The sequence below is a fragment of the Vidua chalybeata genome, chromosome 5 (genome assembly GCF_026979565.1).
Source record: "Vidua chalybeata isolate OUT-0048 chromosome 5, bVidCha1 merged haplotype, whole genome shotgun sequence".
Lineage (NCBI taxonomy): Eukaryota > Metazoa > Chordata > Aves > Passeriformes > Viduidae > Vidua > Vidua chalybeata.
In genome coordinates, this window is record NC_071534.1 from 51,565,246 (window position 1) to 51,589,128 (window position 23,883).

A 23,883-nucleotide genomic window follows, 5' to 3' on the forward strand; every position below is an offset into this window, starting at 1 on the left:
CAAATATATTTCTGCTTTATGATGTGCGTGGAAAATGTACCACTGATCATTTCTGTCCCTGGTTCTGCTGGGAGAACAGAGTTAAAATAAAAACAAAACAAATAGGTAAAATTAGTATTAATAAGAAAACAAAATGTATAAGCAGAAATATAACCTTACATGAGAAATTTTTGAAGAGGCAGACTAATAACTACCTGTAACACTTACACCTACAGCATCTTTGCAGAGTATTTTATTTGCACACATCAAAATATTTGTGTGGGGAACATATCAGGATTGCTTTTATAAATGGGGAAACTAAAGCACAAGAGAAATTATTTTTTAGGGGTTACACAGCAGAGTTATTATGGATTCCTGTTTTTGGGCTCTCACAATAGCAATTTCCTAATATTACTGAACTGAAAAAAATGTATCAGTTCAAGGACATTTTTTTTTTTCCATAAAGCAAGCAGTGATAAGCTTTCATTCCTTGAATTATGAATACAGCTATCACAACTATTCCATGTCTATTGCCCTGCTCGTGGCTGGTCTCCTGATTTCACTATGAATCTGCTGCCATATAAACATAGTATTTAAAGTCTGAAGCATTCCTTCAAGGGTCTAGTCTAGTCTTACTGCTCCCTGCAATTATAGATTTATCTATATCAAAGCACTGCAGGACTCATTATCCAGAAATCTGAAACAGTCTGTTTTGATCCATCCCATTCTAATTAATGTGAGGTTACCAAGTAAGCAGTAACATGCATGAACATGGCATTTGGGAGACAGTCTAGTATGGGATTCCCAGCACTCTAATTTCCAAATGGTTGAAAATTCCACTGATTTGAAAGTGCAGAACATGCAACGTGTGTCAGAAGTTATAAACAGCAAAACACTGCCAATGATTTAGGCCTATATTTTATAAACATGACGAAATTTAAAAAGCACACAAATCAGGCATTCATTGACCTTGGAAATTCATAAGCAAAGCAGTTCAATCTTGGTGACAGGAACTCCTTTACTACTCTGACATAATGCATAAATGCATTAAGGGTAATTTCTAAGATAAACTTTGATTTACTTAAGCATTCTTCGCACCTGACCAATGGAGCACATCAATTCAGGATTAAGTTTTTCTTCAGTGAAACACTGAAAAACATTCAATCTTTTAACCTTTACATTTAAATATTGAAAATACAAGAAAAATCAAAGCACAAATAAGGAAAATACATGGTTTCATAATCAATCTGCCCCCCATTATCTACAATCTGGAAAAACATGTTCCCCTGTAAGATGTTATCTAATATAAACACACAGATTTACTTTAATTGCTATCACTGGCATTATATTCCATAGCTTCTCTAAGCAGGTAACATCCAGAGGGGATGAAAAGTCTCATCACTTTTACCTATTCATCCTGTGTCAAAATAAACTTCAAGAGTATTTTTTGTATCTTGTCTAACATGTCAAATGTTTCTTGAAGTGTTTTAATTTCTAATTTACCTATTCATTTATTTCTTCACTAGTTCTTTAAAATCATCATTTAAAAAATCTTGATTTCTTTCTTAGTAAAAATTCTGTCCTAGTGTTCTGTGAAAGCTCTAAGCCTTTTACAAAACCAAAAAAAAAAGTACTCTGTCTGCCTGGGCTTCCACCATCAGTTATTCTCCTCTTTTCCCAAATCCTTTATGGCATGCTTTGAGCATTCAAGAGCCTGACATACTGTATTTCTGACATCTCCCAGTACCCTCATTTAGTAAATTTGAAATCAGCCCTAATGTTGGAAGAGGCAATTATAAAATAATAATTACAAAAAAAAATAAAATATGTAAGAAGGTAAATCTCAACTGTCATGATGAGAAAATGACCAATGATCCTTAGCAAAATCAGATGTAATCAGGCAAAGGCAGATGGAGAAGCCACTGAGTCTTCTCAAATGTAAACAGAATTCAACAGTATTATTTAGTGAACAACAGAAGAAACAAGAGAAGAAAACGTAGAGTGGGTTATAGAACAAAGTATTTCATAGCTGGAAAAGTCCTTATGTTGGACCCACAAAACAGATGATGGCCAACAAAAATTCTCTGGGTTTGTCCTTTAAAAACAAATCATTGCTAAGGTCATGAGGGATCACTGGAGTGCAAAATGAACAAAATCTGTGGAGACAAATGTTGTTTCATTATGGCACTCTTAAGAAATCTCAGATCAAGTTAAGCACTGATATTGTAAACATGTTGTATTTTCCAAACCATTTTGAAATTGAATTTAACCTATAAAAAGAGGCAATCTGGAACTTTTGCATATGACAACAATTTCCCCTTTAGTAGATTTTGTGTCATTTCTAGAGGACGTGGACATATTTTTTAAACAATTGGTGGGGGAGGGTGAAACAGGGGGTTAACAGGGAAGCGGGGCAGACTGCTATCTCTTTAAAAATACCCTGAGAATTTAAACTCATTTCAATAAATACTGGTTGCTAAATAAAAATATACTCTGGGACAAAAACAGAGCAGATAAAATGCATTTGGCTTGTTCTAAGCAAGCAAGTAAACTCCAATACATATTGCAGGAGTCTTTGGCATAGTTTTTGTAAACTAAGGAACAATAGGTGAAATGTCACCTTAACAAACTGCATGGACAATAAACTCTAGTGATTTCTATGGGGTACAACCCTATCCTGAATATGGTTATTAAAAAAAAACTCATCTTGAAATATTAATAAATAGATTTACAGCAAAGTAAAATACATCTTCTTTTTTTTTCTTAACTGAAGATGATGTTATTTGTTTCACTAAATGGAAAAGTGTGATAGTAAGTAGTGTATAAAGCTGGAAAAGTAGCATCTCCACGGTAGCTTTCCATCAAAACTGATTGTTAAATTATAGAAGCAAAAGACTATTATGAAACCACTGCAGGTACAGATCATCTTAGAATATCAAAAAATGCCTAGGGAAACAACATATACCAAACTAATGTATATGTTTTTATACTAAGAAGGAAGATTTCATTTTTTTATGGTTGTCACTGATGATATTTGTATGAAGGAAAGAAACCTGTCAGAAAAAACCCCACCAGAATGCATCTGGTATATTTCATTATATTTTGTAAATGTTTTCTCATCTTAAGTAAATAGTCTAAACAAATTTGGATAATACAGGATGTTGATTATATTTTCTTATATTTTCATAATGTAATCCTGGTTTACTTGTATCTCTAGCTGTATGAACAAAGAGATACTAATGAAATAGAGAAGTCATTTGAAGTATAAATTAAACCACTTTGAATATGTTTAAATATCACAAGAAGAAAACTGAACTACCAAAACTATGTGCAGGCACCTTCTAGAAGAAAATTAACAAAGATAGTCACATGGAAGTAAAATGATTTTTTTTTTTGGAGACATGATATCTATGATTTAGATATTAGGACCATAAATGATAGCTTATTCTCTAGCATTCTTGAATTGCTGCCTGCAAAATAAGATTATCTGAAACATATGTAGCAATGGAAACACAAATTAAAGAAAAAAATGAGCACTACATTGTATTTTATTTACCAATTCAATTCACCTGAAGATATAAGTATTTTGTGGAAAAATTTGTATGCAAGAAGTTTATATACTTAAGCCAGTTGAAAGAATTTCTGGTTTAGTAATTTAAAAAGCCAGCAGGCACTGTGATACTGCTTTAGAAATTCTATTAGAGTAAAAAATTACTATTTTGGAATATTTTCTACATATTTAAAACCTGATCCAGTAACTTGACCAAAAGTACTGATATGAAAATCATATTTGCAAATTGCTAAGACTTCAAATTACAGAGACACTCTATCACTGCCTACAGTCATTATTTCCAGACATTATTTACTATAGGAAGAATACTTGTTTTTAATTTAAATTCCATTCAAATTGAGTTGCATGCCTTACAGAATTTTTGAAGGGGAACCAAAAGCAATAGTAATACTGACATATCTGAGAAAAAAAAAAAGGTTGTTTTTTTCTGTATTAAAAAAATCTCCTAACTGCTTACAAAAAAAAAATAAAAATTAATTCCTTCCATTCTTCAGAAAAAGATTTTGAAGACTGGGTAGCAGTGCAACCTGGTCTTCAACATCTTTTTTGGTAGGAAGTCTCAAACATAATTTTGGCCAACTTTATATATTTGGACCACATTTACTTAGAAGACACTAAGAGTCCGGGAGCTATATTCTGCCAGAGCTGCCCAGGAATAAGAAGTGAGCAGATACTTCTGCTCTGTCTTTCTCTCAGTACCTTCTATATTGCATCAAGTAGAAGAAGGAAAGAAATCAACTTTCATTGGACAAACTGGATTAAACTAAAGGAGAGAATATAAGAAGACAAGGAAACTGCTAGCTAAGTGCAAGAGTAAGATTGCTCCTGGAAATTACAGCAGATTGTTTAAAGATCAAAGTAAGTAACACAGCGGAATGAATGCTATGTTAAATATGACTAGATTTAGGAGAGTGATGCACAAGAAGAGAGACAGATCAGAACTAGTAAGGATAACAAAAAAGGGAGTGTGATACTTCTATGTTGTTATGAAGCCATGCTCTATATATTTGACATTCAGATTACCCCTCCTCTGTGGATAAACACCTTAGAAACCCACTAGCAAAACACACATCTTACACTTGTCAATCTACTGGTCTATGAAAGAAATAACCATCTATATTGTGGCTATTAAATCCTTTTGCTCAAAGAGACTGTACTTTTAAATTGTAAATCTAAAGAGTTTGAATCAGATGAATATGCAATTAATAGCAGGCAAGGAATTTGATTTTCCTGGTGTTTTTCTCCATTTTTTTATTCTAGAGATCTAGGATGCTGCATTGGGCATAGTGGTATTTGGTCAAAGATTGGATGTGATGATTTTGAAGGTAACTTCCAATCTTAATGATTCTCTGATTCTGTGATCTAACCACAAAACTAAAACAATAGCATTTATAATCCATAATTATCCCAAGGTTAGTAGATGACAGTTACTGATGTCTGTGCAAACTCAGTTCAGTTCATTGTGCATTTATTTTATGATACCATGTTCCATAACCCCTATGACCCTACTTTAATACAGAATATTTTCAGACATGGTGCATGACTTGAGAAGTGCGGTGGTGATGCAGTAATAGTGTCTAAGAAAGACGTTGATAACTTTACAATTCTTAACTCATTTGTTACAGCAACTGGCGCCTATGTCCAGAAGAAGTTAAGGTTAATGAAAGTAAGAGAAAAGAACAGCATCAGGATTACTATGACAAAAAGCTAGAGAATTAAGGCTTTGTAATTGCTACAGAGTTTGCATTATGCCAAGGAAGCCATACAAGTGAAGTTTATAATCAGAGGTCAGTGTCTTCGTCTTCATTTTCCAAGTGTTGCACATGAATCACACAGCTCTGCAATGCTGTGCATTCAGGAAAAAGACCCACCAGAAGACACCCTGGACATCCTGAATGCATTAAACAACTCGAGTACACTGAATGCCAAAATAACAATGTGCTTCACTTTTTCCAATACTCAAACTAGAACGGAAATCAAGTACAAATTCTCTTCACTGGAAGTGAGGAAATAAGTTCTTGTTTGTGAATCACTCAGAGGCAATAAGGAGTACTAGAGAAAAGGCAATGAGGAAATTAACCATTCTGTCATCATGACAGGGTTTGAGGCATTTTAAGAAAGGCAGAATACCAGCCAAAACTCCTAAGTCAAGGGAGAATAAAATACTGCAGGCTTAGCCAGTACGAGCAGATTGCCCCTTCCCACTCTGTAACAGTGTACCATTAGGCATTATTTCTAAGATATTAAAAGCATTCACAGTGAACAATAAACAAGAAGGTCCAAGAAAAATCCACCTAAGAAAACTCCTTCTTTGCCATGGAGATAGAAGGAGAAGTCTACACAAATAGATCATAGGCCTGGCTTTTATACTGGGAGATGGGGGGCTCACCTTTCACAATCTCAGCAGAGCACTGATTGTGGCTGAAAGCCCAGGTACAGTACTGTCAATCTCTAAATTCTGTAATTCATGAGAAATCATCATAAGGTGATGCGCATAAAGATGCACTTCAAGAAATATTAACAGAAATGTAATTAAAACTAGATGATTTTCCAATTCTATTACTAAGGCGCTTAAAATTTTCCTTCTGTGCAACAAATACTAAGCAAATTAAATTACCCTTTCTCCAAAGTAATTCCAACAAAATCCTGTTCATTAAATTCTTAGAATTTTTAGAAGCCAATAGTGTAAGTAGGAGCAGTAATTTTTAAAATGTGTTTATTATCAATGTCAGCTTCCTGGAAGTCCCCTGAAAGCACATTTGGGGCAGACAGAACGTGAGCACACACTCTAAAGGCTGTGTATATCTATCTGTCCTCATTGGTAAGCACAGCTTTGACAGACTCTGGCCTCTCCTACCCTGGCTTGCTTTCCATTCAGCAAGCTAAGAAAAGGTGCTTAAGGCCTGAAGACAAAAGCAGGAAAGAGTGATGGAGGAACTGCAGAAAGTGTAATTAGAAGTCATACCTACTATGCTGCTCATGACTGAATGAGAAAGAGGTCCTCCCCTTCCCAGTTCATTCCCAGAATCTTTTGTGTCACATTCCTACCTGCTCAGCTGAGATATGAAAACTTGCAAAGTACTTGTTTCTTAGTCTGGGGTAATCAGAACATTCCCATCCAGAAAAAGACATCTTAGTCACTCTAGATCATTTGCACTTAGGAAGTAATTAAACAATCTCTCAGCTGATGCATCTGAAGAGACATAAAGTACCAACTGACAAGGATTCTAGAATTCTAGATCTCCTCAAAAAAGGGATGCCAAATCAAAACAGTGAGGTCCCTCACCTGTGCTACATCAGTAAGTTTCCTTAGTAAGTTTGTGATGATAATAAATAGTAGGGGTTAGACAATACTATGTTTGCATAAAAGAGGGTGCATACAGAAATTTCCTGACAGTGGTCTTGTTTATTTTCTTTATGTGTACTTAGAAATCCAGTACTGACTTACCACAACCATATAACTTTTCACTTTTCAATTCCAGTATTTTGACCAATCCCTTTCTACTTTCTCCTTCCTCACATATATAAAATATGTACTGTTTTCAGAAGCAATAAACAAGTAATCTCCACTGAATTTCTAAAATGAATTTATCTGTACAACATTTACCCTGACAATTCAGAGAAAATATTAAAATTTAGCATAAGACTTTCCCATCTGAAGTCAAATTCACGAACTTCCAAGACTGATAACACATCTCAAGTACTGATCAGCACACAAACTTCAAAATGTAAGTACAATTTAATTCCACTCTTATTACATATATAGATGACCTTAGAGAAACCTTATACTAATCCAGAATAGGTTAGCTAATTCCTCTCTCATTTATAAATACTTATAATATAGAGGAGTAACTTAAGATTGTTTGTGAATCTTAACAAGTTTTTTCTTAACAATCTCAGTAGTATGAAACTCAAATACTGGATAAATCTTACCACTTTTTACATTTATTGTCATGGAGTTTTCTTCTTTGTTCTCCTGCTACAGCATATCAAAACGTACATGCTTAGTACTACAGATATTTATCCCTTTTATCATCCTTTTGTACAATCCTAAATTTCCTACATCTCTTAAATTTCCTAGGACACAATCAAGAGTATTTAGATATGCAAACTGGGTTTTTGTTGTTGTTGTTTTGTTCTTGGTTTTATTTTTTTTCTTTTACTGCCCTCTTTCATTACATTCAATTTCTGCTATAATTATTTTACACAACAAGTAAATACAAAATTATGTATGGTTATGTTGTCAATTAATGGTAACATCTTTGGTCCTATTATGCACCTCTTTAAGTATGGTCCAGCATTACAAGATTTCCATTCAGTCAGTCCCTGTACAGTGGTTCCTCTTTCTTATACAGTTGCAGCAGACATGAGAAAAACATCCAGCAGAAGCAGTATCAAACCTATAAACAGTTTCCTGCACGACCTTTGATACAGATAAATAGGGAGTAATGCAGGATAACATTGAAGCAGCAGCAGTACACTGCACACTAACAAATCCAGACAGACTCCCTCTACTGGAGTGATTTGCCAGCTGACCTAAACTGCTCCACAACAGAAGACCTAAAGAAACTCCTCAGTTCTATCAGTTTGAAGAGGAATAAATTGTGCTGATTTATATCAGTTAAATTCTATCCATTTAGAAGTACAACATGATTTTTTTTGTCAAGCAGTTTAATAAATATTGTTGTTGTTGAAAAAAATGTCATAGTTTACTTTCAGTTTTGGTCTATACTATAACCATAGCTGTTTTAACAATCAGCTGCTTTATCCAATGTCTCCAAGAGTTAATTTCTGTACATATAGAATTAAATTATTCCTATGGTCTTCTCACTGCAGAAAAGCAAGCACATAACCCCCCCCCATCCTAGTACATACCTTTACTCTATGAAATCGAACAATATCTCCAACTTTGTAAATTTTTGGTAGAGAATCTAGGTTTCCACTAAAAAGACTGCACGTTAACTTCACATTTGATGGGTCCACAAGTGTTACAATTGAGCAATAATCTGTAAAATATAAAATTGTCTGGATGAGTACGGGCATTATGGAATTATTAATAGACAGATACAAAATTTGGGAGGAACATTCTTATGGCAAATCTTTTTCTGCTATGATCTGTTTAACTTTTTCAAAGTTAATTTTTTTACAGTACACTTCAGTATTATTACTGAAGTGTATTATTACTTATTATTATTCAGTATTATTACTGAAGTGTGGCCGATCTAGCTGGCCTAAATAACTGAAAATGAAATGTGTGATTAAGCACAGCTCTGTGTGCAAGAACACACGACCCTTTTTCTCCTGTCTGCAACAGGCATGCTATTCTTTCACATTTCAATTACTCCTACAAAATTAGGTGCACATCTACAATTTAATAAAACCATTTTCTAAGATTTATTTTGCACAGCTTTCTGAAAAGGTAATGAGTTCTACAAGCAAATTAAAGCATAAATTACATATCCTTGATTTCAACAAAATATGCAAGATAGATATATATACCACAAGAATAGAGTCACACAGTGGTAGCTAGAAAGCAGAGTAAAAATATGAAATATGCCTTTCTGAAGTTAAACGTCATAGAATTTCACTTTTAATAGTGATCAAAAAAGTAAAATCAAAACAAGATAGAAAGATGACAATGCAGAGCGGCTCAGAACAGAGCAGTATTTGTGGATGACATAAACAAAACCTGTATTTTCCATTTCAGCTTACAGAATATGTGTGCTTTGATACCTTATAAATGTAAAACAGAGTAAAGGTACATTTGCTCTTTTGCAACATGGCAGCTGGTAACCTACCTGAGAAACCAAGTAGCAGCAGAAAGAAAGGCTACATCCTAGCCCTGATCTCATGTACCTCGTATTGTCCCTCCAGAGACACCTGTAACCATAGCCAGAAGAACAAAGACTAGGAAGGAGGAAGGAGGGATGCCTGCAGTGAAGCTGAACTTGGGAAAGGTGGAGGAATGGTGTTTTCCCTACTTGTTCAAATATTTATTTGTTTCTCAATATCTGAATAAGTTATTAGATGCTTATGTTAACTGGCAATTAAATTTCCCAAATTAAATCTGTTTTGCCCTGACAGACACTTTCTCATCTCTTTAGAAGAAAAACCCAAACAGAAGAGAAAAATACCTAAATTATCAAAGCCCCAACTTCTCTTGGCTGTAATTCTATGAGGAACCTAGTGATGATGACATTATGCCAGTTTATACAGCTAGGAACTGAACAAAGGTGTCATAGGTCTAAAACAAAGTCAATAAAGTCTCCATTATGCACATTATAAAGATGCAGACACGGAAGTTGCTGCTAGACAGCTTTGAAAGAAAATGCTATCAGTCTAGTAAAACTGACAAATTTGCCTTATATAAAAAAGCTACAGGAAGGCAGTCATAAAAAGATGACTGTTATATGTAAACTTTCTGAATAGATTCCCTATGCATGAAGGCAGGTATGTAAGACTGGATTAAAACACATGCTTCAAAAGAAATATTCTTCCGTTTCCAGCACATATACCCTTAAATTTTGCCATCATTTAAACTTAAAGTTTAAATTCCCTAATGATTTGAGTGAAGTGTGAAAGAAAGCCAATGACGGCTTACCAAAAAATAAAACTTTTCCTACAGATACAAAACCACTCTGTATTTCTATAAAACTAGTACTCTTCTTCCTTCCCAAGATTTTATACAGACTCAATAATGATAAATCATAATCTTTTGCATTCAGAAGTTGCTGAGATCACTCTTTTCCACTCCCACCAAAGGCACAAGGTCCTCATACCAAGGTCCACATAGTCTATTTTAACATTCTATGCTATGAATGTCAAGAATAAACTCCAGTCACTGGCTGACAAAAGTGCAAGCATTTACTACTGTAATCCAAAGACTGATGTATTTCTTTGGGTATGAATTCTAGAGGTTAACTTAAAAGATCTCTTGCAAATATGAGCAAAATGAGCAATTAAGAAGAAAAGCCCATATGGTTCATAGATTTACAATCCTTTGGGGATGCAGAATAACATGCTACAGTGCACTGATATCATCCAACATCACAATCAAGGGGAAATAGCAAAAACACTCCACATTAAAATTGTGGTTGCTCTTTGATGCTGTGATTATGCAACCTAGTCAGCTTCATACATGTGCAGCTGCCTATTTAATGGTAGAAGTTAAACACACTACCTCAATTTTCTGTGTAATTAGCATAATCATATAAGACTGATAATCATCCTAGTCAAAGCAGTATAAAATAGTACACTTGCTTTACATAGCCAGGAAACCCTTTCTACATAATATAGGTTCTCTGTGACTTTAGTCTTCCATTCCTTACTATCACCTCAAAACATCACTTCTACAAACCTAATTACAATAGAGGTTTCTGAGAACAAAGCATAAATACTGATTTCTTTAACGAAATCCTCATTCAGCGAAGTTCTTTTTGAAGGTTAAATATAAAAAGCCACCTGTCTTTTCCAGCTGAAATGTGAAAACTGTTTCCTGTTTTCCATAGTCACATTATAGATCAGTCACTTTTGAGTTCACTTTTCTGAAAAAACAAGTGAGTCAAACTCTACACAGAATTGCTGAATTTACATAATGTCCTAGAGTTAAACAAAACAATATAATGTCATTGGTCATACTTTTGATTTTTCTCAATATACTACCAAAAAAAGCAAAATTCCTTCACTACCAAGCTAATAAATAAATAAATAATGGAAGTTTACATATTGGAGTCAATTTTCCCTTACTAGAGAAATTCAATCAACTGATTAAAAAAAATCCACTCATTTTCTTGAAAAGAGATTTTTTTACTGCTGGTAGATTTTACTTGCAATAACCTGTCTTAAAAATATGATACAATGGATGCGCAGTTCAGCAAATTTATATGCTACAGAAGAAAGCTTTCTACTTTTATACTATATTGTCTCAGTAAAAGCATTGCATTTCAGTGCTTCACAATGCTACACAGAAATTCAAACTGTACCTACCTTTTTTTAAAATATATTTAATTTTTATGAAGAGGTATTTTCACTTAGGCTTAACATCATGTGAGGAACCATCTGCCATGGATAGCTACCTATGCTGGTGACGTCCCAGAATTGGTGTTATGAAAACAAGGAAACATAGCTCATATTTAATTTAAATGAAAGTACAGAGTGACAGTCTGCATGCATCTTACACACTTTTTATACTCTTTCAGTTAAGTCTTTATTGTTCTTTAAAAATACAATTGCTATAACTTGGTAACAAGTTATTTCATTTCATAAAAAATTCCACAACTATTTGTGGAAGTAATCAGTAGAAGGTTGCACTGTCTGCATGGAAAATGCTGATTGTCAAGCTTCTAGGTCCTTTAAATAGTTTAAAATAGGAATCTCTTGTAGCTCTGTAAAAGTTACTGAAAATCTAAAGTTGCCTCCACTATCATGATAGCCTAGGTTTATTCTTCAGGTTACAACTTTCCCTTCATAATGCCATAGTATTTCCACTCTTTTTATGAAATCTCTGTTATACTGGCTCTTAGCATGAGCAGAAAACCAGCATTTCTCCACAGTGTGTACAGATAGATAAAAAACCCACAAAACCCCCATACACCACAGCTTCACATACAAACTCATTTTTCAGTCACCCTAAGAAAACCAGAATTGCTAAAAAAGCTTTCCAGAGTAGTAATTGATTGGTAGGACCAACAAGTTGTTTAGTATTTACTGATTAAAAATTTATTGGAGTTCCACTGAGGACTCCAGCAGCTCCTGAAAATATGTTTGTATAAATTGTTAAGGTGGAAAGCATCGATCTAATTACACATCCCCCTTTGGGCAATCACATATTTATTCCTCAATAACATTTAGTGGAAAACCCACTACCCTGAACTAATAACTTCTCCCTTCCAAGAGATAAAAAAGGTTTTGGGCAAAGTTGTTAGCAGCCAGGGACTCTAATTAAAGATTGCCTTCTGTTTCTTTTATTTCAATACACACAAAAAAGACAGATTATTGTAGCAAATTATTCTTTCTTCAAAATGAAATGAAACATTTAATACTGTTTTGAAAAATTACTGAGGCCATTCAATACACAAGTGTCTGCCCTAACACCAAACAGCTGATCCAGCTAATTTACCATTTATATTTCAACAAGACAGGAAAAAATACAAATAATACACTCCTATGTGTGTGTACATATATGTACATACAAAAATATATTGCAGAAGTCCAAAACAAACCTCTGAAGAATCAAACTGTTTGCTAGAGCTTGTTATTTCTAACATGGTGAGACACTTTAGAGATACAATTTGGTAATTACCAGAAGCATCTGGATAAACAGATGTTTCAATGCCATCATTTGTAATCTGTAGATCAAAATAACTGTCTTGACATTTCTATTAATTATTTATTCAACTAATTATTATTAATTCCTTTAATTTTTTAATCTTTTATTTATCTTCTATATTTTAAGATAAGAAAGAATGCTTATTTTAAAAAGAAATGCATATAAACCACTGTGAACAGAAGGGAAAACATTATTCTAATCTCTAGGGGTCCAGAAATAAAATTGCTCTCTTTACCTCTGCAACAGTTTTTATTCTGTTCTGCAAAACTTATATAAATCCTCAACATTTTGATTCAGAAAAAAAAAAAAAAAACAACAAAATGGAACACAATACTTTGAAGGGAAAACTACTGCAGATATAACTGAGTCTGCTTCCTCACAAATGGATACCACAACATTCTGTTATGGGTTTGCTATGCACTGTAAAGTTGGTTTGCTATTACTTGCAAAAAATTGACTATTGTAATTCAAGTTGACCAAATGGTATAGTTTAAATTAGAGTTTGTTTTTTCAGCTACATAATTTTAAACAAATTCTAGGCTGTTTGATGAACTTGGCTCAAGATCAAATAAAAATTGAGAATAAAAATAAAACTTAGGGCTTCAAAAATTCTTTCAGAATCTGATTTGATTCTTAATCTGCATACTGGGCACATAGAACTATTGACCTGGAAGTGGTCAAGCTTTTTAGAAGTGTCATTTCCAAAACTGCTATCCTTTATTAAATATAAATTAGTTACAATCTAAATGAATGTCTAGGTAGGATAAAATGAGATTTTAACTTAACATGTGACACACAAATATACTGCATGTATCTATGATAAAATGCTAGATGGAGGTTTCCCCAGGAAAATAGTGGAAATAGTCAGTGTGGAAAACACAGACCAATATCTACATGAATAAAAGAGGGTTGGGGAAGCAGTAGGTGTCACGTTGTAATGTCCAAAAACTTTCAAGGTCAAGCACATAATCTCGTAATTGGACACTACAAAGACAGAGGCTCTTTCTTCTTCTATTTACTTCTCTTTTCTTTTAAATCTCAAGGTTAAGTACTTGAGATTAAGGGAGGGGAGAGAGGAGAATATCATCTTTGTTAAAATTTTAAAGTATCTTAAACTCTTGGGTAAGGAAAGTTAGAATATAGTTTTGAACACTTCCAACAGATCTTCTAGCAGACAAAATCCTATCTGTCTCTTATATGAAGAAAGACCCAAAGCACTTGGACAGTTTTCAGAACTCATGAAGTTCTCATATATAGAGGTATCAAACTATATGCCCTGAGCAAAAGCATGCTTAGCTAAAACAACTTTCTCTGCAATAAATGATTTATGAACATACTGAAAACTCATTTAATTTATCAGTGTTTTAACACTCACCTAATGCAATAATGGCAATGAAAATTATGAACTTTTAATTATAGCTTTTATAAACCAACAAGACTAAATTAGCTACCAGTCCAGTGGTACCCATCTTCAGTGGGAACACAGTGCAAAACCTCAGCCTTATGCCTTAATATGTGTGAGAAGGAGCAGCATCTAACACTTCAGGCCATATCTATATAGTGAATAAACACCCATGTGTATAAAGTACAGTGGCCCCATTTTCCATGCTTCTAGGGGGCTTCAGCTTGAAGCTACATGATTCTATTATTACAGTATCAGACAGAGAATGTATTGGTGCAGAAATGGGCCAGATCTAAAGCAACTACAGAATTTTCTGATAAGAGCCACTTCATGCCCTGACAATGCAGGACAATCATCAACCATTTTGTACCCTCTGAAGCAAACATCACTCTGAATTGTGCAAAAAATCAAAAACCAACATTGAAATATTTGACTGGCTAGTGAACATTTTTATTTAAAACCCCAGACTAATTAGAACTGTATTAGAGATTTTCATTATAAAGTAGCAAGTGAATTACAACTATCTTCATAAATAAGAAATATCAGATTGTGTCCCTGTTCTCCACTGATACTGACATTATTTTAATAATGTCAATTGAAAACATACAGGGAAGACATATCAGGAAGTTATTAATGACATTTTGGCAAGGACTAGTTGCTAAACAAATAATCATTTTCCCTATTAAATTTCTACTGAAGAAATTGAAGTGATTAACTTGACAAATAACCCAGCTGAAAAAAATGTCTCCTAGCTGCTTCAGAGACATGCTACTTTGAAAGTTGCTGCATTTAACTTCCCATTTTTATGTATCTGGAAAGAATGGCTGCCCTAATGATTTCCAGCAATCAGTGCTTGTCTAATTAAAATGTTCGAAGTCCTCAGTTTCCTGAAGTCTTGTTAAAGTTGCTGAACAAACAATAAATCTCCTTTAAGAACTCTCTTAATTTGCTATCTCCACCAGACTGCCTAAACTGACTGTTATCTCTTATCTATTTGTTTTTCTGTTTCCTTGGTAGTAGCTGGTCAAAGCTATGGTCAAAGGATCATGTAAATTTGTTGTTCTGGTTGATTTTGAACAAACATAGTAAGAACAGTTCTGGCTGGAGGACATCTCAAATCTCTTGAATATGTACATACCAGTTCCTTTGCTAATATATGGAGGCTTGAAGAATTTCACAACGCCATACAAGTTCACTACAGTTCCATCTTTAAGATGATTCAGAGGAGTATACACATATTTTGGAGCAACAGACTGAAAAGGCATGATACAATGAGAGAACAGAAGAAAAAATTATTCAAGAATAATTCACAAAGAATTTTGTCTTTTAACATCATTCATCCTCAGACATATTTATTTCATCTTAAAAAAAAAAAAAAATATTATCTGTTTCTTTGTATCTTATTCACTTGAGACTTAGAAAGCAAATTTCTTTCTGTGATTGCAGTTTTCTTACAATAAACCAACCAGCTAACTGAAATAAGTTTCAATACATGAACCAGGTGAGTAAAAGTCATTACAATAAAGAACAATGAAAGACAATTTTTTACTGATTCATTTTTACATGTCGATCCAGAGGACTTTTTAAAGCACATACATAAATAGCTTTTTATTTCTGCTTGGCAGTGTCACTGCAAAGAATCCTTGTCTTGGGCTGGTGGGGGCGGTTACCTCTCACATCCACTGCACACATCTTCTGATTAAAATACCACAGCTGCTGGAGGATTAAAGAAATTAAGGGCTACTTTCTACAGTTTAAGGACTATTCTCCTCTCATCTTAAGGTTGCTGATTAGACTCTTTTAAAGAATATGAGTTCTCTCAAACTGATTGACAACTTAGGTTTTCAAGTATTATACTGAAAAAATGAAATTGTAAATAAAAATTGAAAACAAGCTCTATCACCATTGGTACTTAATCTTTAACATCATGATAAAGAACATTAAAATTTCATAAACCAGTTCCTCTGCCTTTAAAATACTATTTCTTGTAGAATTTTAAGTCAGACACATAAGGCCTTGTTCCAAAGAGAAATCAAAACAGATGTTAAAACCAGTATCCGAAGTCTGATTTTACATCAAAGGAAGTTTCATATTTCCTTTTTAATTTTTACAATACAAGCATACAATCTTATTTAGACCAACAGTTACCTTTCTAATTCAAATTTCCTAAACCAACATGAAATCCATTTGGAGACTGAGATGGGAACTATACTAGAAGTATAGAAAATGTACTACTTTTTTGTATTTTATTTTGTGTTCCAAGTATATTATCTGCAAAAATAAAAACTAAATGACTGCTGGGACAAGCATATGGAAGTAAATTAACCAGGAACAAAAATGAATTCCACACCTTCTTATTAACATGCAGCTAATCCCATGTGATTTAAAAATATCCCAAACACAAACTCACCACAGATGTAGTTTCTGAAGCAGCAGTTGTTCTTGGTTTAGTGTAAATCTGTGGAGTAAAAATAACAAACTTTCTGATTACAAAATTGAAGGTACTGAAAATATAACAACATTTGATAACTTTGAAGCAAATACACCACTATATAGAAATACAAACCAGCCCTACAGACATTTTTACCATATCTGAATCACATCTGAATATAGTAAAATTTTAGCTACAGAAGAAAAGAAAACAACATTTACTGCACTTACACTCATACAAAAGGTTCTTCAAAAAAATACACACATTTTCTAAAGTCATTCAGTTGAATATGTTAGGTCACATTAACAGAGTAGAATTTGAAAGCTGGAGGCCACAAATTTAAAACTGCATTTGCTTAACATAGACCTCAAATGGGTTTAAGTTTTTGTACATAAAGATGTATGTACATGTCAATGCTTAGAGCAGATCTATTCTCAGTGACTTGTTACTTTCCTTTGGGGAAAACGTTTACCAGGGATAAATTTTATTTAAAGATAGTTCCTAAGCTTTTTGAGTCTTACTTATAAGCCAGACATACCTTCAATGTAAGATCTTTTAAAGAACTAATTGGGGAGATTTGATGAAAAGCCAACACCCCCCACTCTCTGTGAGGAACACAGGGCTCAGCCACCATCCCGATGCCACAGCCCAGCCTGGCTGCCAGACACAGAGCCCCATGTCACAACTGTGCCCTGCCTCAGCACTGCCCACTCCTGCCAGGGAACTGCTTTTGCTCTTCACTTCAGCTGCATTCCTGAAGCTGATCTTACTTTTAAACAGCCGACTGAAAAGTTACGACTGGGGAAGTGAAGCACACACAAAGTCTGCTCATTTGAATTAATGTTAAGCATCCAATATGCGTGTAACCAAATGAAGTGCCATAAGCTCCATTCTGTGCTCAGTAATGAGATAAACACGTCAGCACAACCCAGGCATTCAGGGAGCTACACAGTGTCTTTGGGATTAGGCTGTATGTCATGAGGTCTTGCTAATACTCAGTTGAGACCTAGTGTAGTTTCTAAAATTTAGACACTTTTAGTTTACACACACCTATTCAGACTCAGGGCAGTTTTGCTATCCATAATCTTCAATGAAAAATATTCTTTCTACCTGTGTATCACCATCATCAACAGATAATGAATGTCATGAAACAGCCTGCACTATCATTTTAAATAGTTTTGTTTCTCACTGAGCTGTGTGCCAAGTTTTAATTACCTATAGAGGTCAATTCTAAAACAAAAGTGCCTTTCTGAAATTTAAAAACAAAAGTTTTTTTTTTCTTAAATTTAGGATTTAATTAGACAACAACTATATAGATAAAACTAAACAGAACTGATGTGAGAATACTACAAAAGAACAAATATTTTACTCAGGACAAAAGGGTACAATTCTCTGTATAAAATTTAGATTATAGCAATCCATGTATTTGAAAGGTAAAAACCGATGATTTGAGTAAAAACAGTATAAACCCATAGACCTGAGAAAACTAAAAATTATAGACCTTAAATCACTCTTGCACTCTCTACCTTGTCTGCATTACTGAAATGTGTTATGCACAACAGTAGTTTAAACAGCTCTAGGAATCTATCAAAAGCCAACTATAGTCAAATTCTTGCACTCAATACATAGAAATTTACCTGGAAAATAATTTGGTTAGGGCTATTATAAAATTACATGTGCACACACACACAGAGGACACATGTCTTGTTTACTGATGAACATGGTAAAGTAACCTGTACCATTTCAGTTTCTAATAGATTTTACTGATTTTTTTCTATTATAAAACAAAATGTTTATGTAAGCATTTTGGAAATGTAAAAGAAAAGGAAAAAAAAAAAAAGTTGGGCAACCACATACATAAATGGCTGATCCAGCTTCTTCAGACACTTCCAGGTGACAATCATGTCTACCATCCTCTCTCGCTGCAGGCAATTTTATCACCTTAAATCCTGCAACTATGAAGGTTTCCTATGGAGACAGAGCAATAAACAGAAAATTACACAGACTCTAACACATGCTCTATTTTAAGACTATATAATGTGAAATTTCACCTTAAAGGCTCAAGACACTGAAGAAACAAAAATCCTGAACAAACTGTAAAAACTGTTTTTAAGTTTTCCAATTTAGTCCTTCTACCCATGGAATTTATATTTACAACAAATGCCAGAAAGCTTTTCTTTTTAATTCTGCTAAAATTTTCACACTCGTGATGCTACTGTAATGGAGTGCTATTTTTGACAAAGCCTAGGGAGGAAGATTCACATTGAATAAAGCATAAGAATCATTCCTCTTTGAATGTAATAAAGACTGCCTGCTTTCTGGTTAGCTTAACTAAGGTAGAAAAGAAATCACATGTCAGAACAGCAGTGATAAAACATTTTTTCTTAGATCTTCTTTCCCATTGAATTACAGCTGTACTTTTAAGAAACTCTCCTATAAACTGTTTTGACTGGACTAACAGCTTTCTTAAAGGGTTAAATAGGTAGGTCAATCAACAGGTAAGTTTCTGGTAGCAACAGAGACCTTAAAAACATCTCTGGCATCACTCCTGAGATTCTGGCACAGAAAGCAATTGTAACTCTATCTTCACTTTGGTAGAAAGCTCCTCAGACACCTCAAAATGAACAAGAAATAGAGTATTTAAAGGGTACATGATTCAAGTCCCAGCAGCAGCACGTTTTTAGCAGCAACCTCACCAAATCAAAAAGAAAAAAAAAAATAAAAATTAAAAAGGAGGAGAAGATAGAGAATACATTAAGTATCTTTAGGTAATGAGAGGTGATTAAAAAGCTATCTGATACAATGTAAAGCTCCTTTATCTTTATAGTCAACTCCCTTGCTATCAGAACTGCTTAGCAGGGCTGTGCCAGTGTGCTCCATTCCAATAAACATGTTAGACTTGGAATCCTATTCCTAGTCTATTCAAGCTTCTACCCAAAGCACTTCCATACACTTTTACTGAATAACTTTTCTTCATGTATTTATTTGATTACAATAAATAAAAGAGTTTTCTGATTGAAGTTGACAGTTTTAGCAAATATTGCACTATGACAGCACTTTTTTTGCTATTTCAGCAATCTGACAATGCTACGCTAAATGATTTAAGATCCAAAACCTTAATATTTTGTACAAGAAAAAGAAAGGCTTCTAGATTAAGTGACAGTGATATATGTAGTTATTAAAACATTGGGGAAAAAATTTCTGCAGAAAACATACATTTAATCAGACAGCTTAATTCGAAATGAAACTACTTAGGGCATGGTGATTTTCAGGTAGTGTCAGAATGTACACTTTGACTAAAAAGTAATATATAAACCTAGAAGTAAGCCATACTCAAAGCTAAGTTAAAACATGTCATAACAATTAGAACACTCAGTATTCTCTGCACCTCTAACACGCTGTCCTACTAACATACATGAAAGTTGTTTCATTCTTTCCAGATACCGAAACACACAAATATTAACTTCAGGAAACTCCGTGAGTTTTGCCAAAATCAGGTGTTAGTACATGTGTTTCCTTTCACTGTTAGCTGATGCTATCCAGAATGTTCTTTCAACAGTAAAATCCGCCTTTATCTAAAAAGCTATGTCTTGCTTATACATTATTTCCATTTCAGCATTTTATTAGAATGTATACTGCACAAGATTCTGGGATATGGCTGCTGAGACAGGTAACTTCTCTTGTCTTGCTCTCCTGTGTAAGAAGGAACTTCAGAATTACATAGACTCAGCCTTTTAACAAGCTGATAAGTGAAAAATTTTTGGAGTAGTATTAGGTCACTAGTGATTCTCACGTAATATATATGCCATACATAGCACCACATTTAAAAAAACCAAAAAAACCAAACCTCGTCTTAAACTGTGAAAGGACTGTGCAACTTCCATCAGAAAAAGACAACACTAACCATAAAAAATCTAGTTCAATAGGCAGAAAGAACAGATATATTCTCAGATTTTTTACAAATTCACAGTCAACTTTGACAGGTTGTGACTTGCAGTTTCTAAATAGGCAAAAAAAATTTCCTAGTATTTGTATGGTGCTTTGAAATTAAATGTTATATTAGTTTTCAAAATAGATTAGTTTCCATTTCACGTTTAGTTAAGAAGATCTTGTAATTGCCTTGGGAATCAAAGCTATTTACATAAATTGGTGGATTTTGATGTCAACAGAAGTATATTGCATAAACAAATTATGAGATTCAAACAACATTTTAAATGGTAAAAAGAAAGTCTATTTCCCTCATTCAGAAAGTGTGAAATACAGGAAATACAATATTTTTCCTGATGGTTATTCTGTTACAGATCGAGAAGACTCTCAGGAGACAACATGGTTACACACATTTTTTGAAATAACCAGCTCCACCTCCAAGCTACTTAGCTAAAGTTCTTACAGTATACCGAGAATGATATGGAAATTAAAAAATACTAAAATCTGAAAAGGTATGCAGCAAATAAACACTACTTTCTGGACCTTACTGAAGTTAATTTTTTAATGGCTAAAAATGGTGCTTTTTTTCAAACTCTGCTAGCTTCAGAAATCACTGTTTCCTCATATTAATATTCTTCCAAAATTAAAATCTCACTTGAGACATGAGGGAAGCACCATGAAGGTTCAGTTCACTGAGGAAGAACAAACTGAGGTTCTAGCACACCGTGGTTGTCTAAAGGTTGCTGCCTATGGGTTGTAGTTTCCAACACAGCTCTTTAGTAATGGTGTCTTTATCTTTTAATTGCTGCACAGTGCCCTGTTCAACATTTGTATTTTTATCGGGACAAAACTGATTTGTTCATTGAATTTAAAAAGATTCTGCAGCTTGCATATTTAGCAAATTTGTTCAGGAACTTTGCACACTGGCTTCCCCATCAAAATTGAAAATTACATGGAATTGAGGTATCTGTAAAAAGACTGTAATTTGCCCAGAGAAGTTGTGGATGCTCCGTCATTGGAAGTGTTCAAAGTAAGGTTGGATAGGGCTTTGGAGCAATCTAATGAGGTGAAATATGTCCCTGCCCATATGTCCCTCCCTATGGCAGGAGCGTTGTAACTGTCTGATCTTTAAAGGTGCCTTCCAGCCCAAACTATTCTATGATTTAGTGTGAATTCATATCACAAATGAAAAAGCACTAACATGAGCTCATATGAATCATATACTAATTTTAATTTCATATTTGGCTAATATTGAAATGTCAGTAAACTGATAGGCAGTCTTATAAAAAGACTGAGGTAATCATTTTTATCTTGTTTTCCTTCTTTAGTGGTAACACATTCTCTCACAAACTCATAGGCTGACTTGTCTAAGTCTTTTACCTGGAGCTAATCAAAACAAACTTCTACCTTTGACAAAGCAAGACATCAGCACCAAGTCAATAAAAAAATCCTGCATGCACAGTTTTGATTTTTTTTTTAAATCTTTTAGTGTAACTGTCTTTTAAGTGAATTTAATTATAAAATATATCTTATGAAATGACAAAACATTCAAAGTATGAATATAAATGGGTGACTTCTCTATTAGCCATATTCATGATCCTTTGCTTGCTAGGTAAATAGCAATGATAAAAATAACTGCTTTATTTCAATATCGATGTGAGAAAGAATTTACATATGCATATATTATAGATTTGAAGGGACTGAACAGACTATTTCCAATTTTAGGGATAGGTAGACCAAGACAAGCAAAGAAATCAACAACATCTATGAAACAAATTCCTAAAACAAAAATTTATATGTACATATGTTTTGGTGGTTTTTTTACCCCATGGCGTATAATTTTTGCACAATCCTCTGCCATTTTTCCATATATGAAAACATTGATGCTGTTGATCTGGGAACACAAGTTATCTGAATCTAGAGGAAAAAAAGAGAAAGTTATTCCAATCACTATACCTTCTCCAAAACAAAAGAGCAGTGGAATGAGATTTACAAAACAAGCTGATCTACAGTCTAACATTTTTCATATGTACATTTTTCAATGTACAAATAGGAAATGTGCTAACTACAGGTATATTGCTCAGAATATTCTTCATAATAGGATTAAAATGAGCCTGTTGTACACCAGTGTACAATTAAACAGAAATGAAAAAGACTTCCACTTGGATGATTCAATGTATAGTGTTAGATTAACAGTCACATTAACATAGATCCTATTGTAGAATCTATTATAAACTGAATATATTCTAGGTCATAGAAATATTAATTAATAGCCTTCCAGGACGACTGAAGCAGAAATCATGTTGTTATTTTTAGAGTTTTCTACTTTTTACTGTTTCAGTGATTTAGATGTGCAAACTTATGTTTCTATGGAGAATGTGCATGAACTCTCCTCTCCTGAACAGTCACTGAAATCAGCAAGACTCAGCATCCCTTTGAGAAACCTGGAGCCAGCAGGGACACTGAATGAGGTCCCAACAATTCCATTCACCTCTGCTAACACCAGGCCGAGGCAGCGGCACCAGGCAGCACCTGCACACCCCAGGCCAGCTGCTCAGGAGTCAGGAGGCTCAGAAGGAGCACATGTGATTCTCTAGTCACTGTAAGGAAAAGCTGAGAATGAAATGGAAGGAAATGGAAAGTTCAAATTACCTCCTCCACCTTCCTGACTGGAGGGGATAATAAGGCTTAAAAGGAACATATTAATTTTTCATATAATTTAATATCATGATGAACGACTTAGGTCTTTCAAAGTGCTTATGTAGCTACTGGTATTCAAATACTTGAGTAGTCAGGTGAAATATCCTTTTCTTAAATGCTTAAATTAAAACAGAATGAAACACAAATATTTTGCTGCTATTCAAAATACTGACTGACATTAAAGGTGCTCTTACATAGTATATGCTATATATATATTACGTGGTAACTATTAACACATCGTAACGCGTGCAATTTTCTTGGTCCTTCTTATGATATGCAGTTTGAAAATATACTATTAAAGCTGTATATATAGCTAATACATTCCCAGGACAGTCTTTTAAAAAGTTATGCAACAAGATGTCTACTGAAATATAAAGACTTCTTTCCATTGGTGCCATTAACGTACTTGGCATAAGTTTAAGATAAACTTTTTTTTTAGAAAATGAACAGTTTAAGAGAGTATTCTAAATCTAACACTCTATTGAACACTGTACAAAAGCAGGAACTACTGATTTTACTGTAGTACCATAAATTTAAAATGTATA

At 33.9% G+C, this 23,883-nt stretch overlaps 1 protein-coding gene across 4 annotated transcripts in view; it reads right to left on the reverse strand.

Annotated features, from left to right (window-relative positions):
* The window catches only part of POT1 (protection of telomeres 1), a 60,226-nt gene that overhangs the window by 27,550 nt on the left and 8,793 nt on the right, over positions 1-23,883 (reverse strand). For all 4 annotated transcript variants that reach the window (XM_053943708.1, XM_053943709.1, XM_053943710.1 and 1 more), the window contains exons 4-8: positions 22,464-22,555; positions 18,569-18,679; positions 16,691-16,738; positions 15,419-15,533; positions 8,426-8,556 (exon numbers count right to left, since the gene is read on the reverse strand). In XM_053943708.1, coding sequence (XP_053799683.1) covers positions 8,426-8,556; positions 15,419-15,533; positions 16,691-16,738; positions 18,569-18,679; positions 22,464-22,555 — 497 coding nt within the window. The remainder of the gene's footprint in view (positions 1-8,425; positions 8,557-15,418; positions 15,534-16,690; positions 16,739-18,568; positions 18,680-22,463; positions 22,556-23,883) is intronic.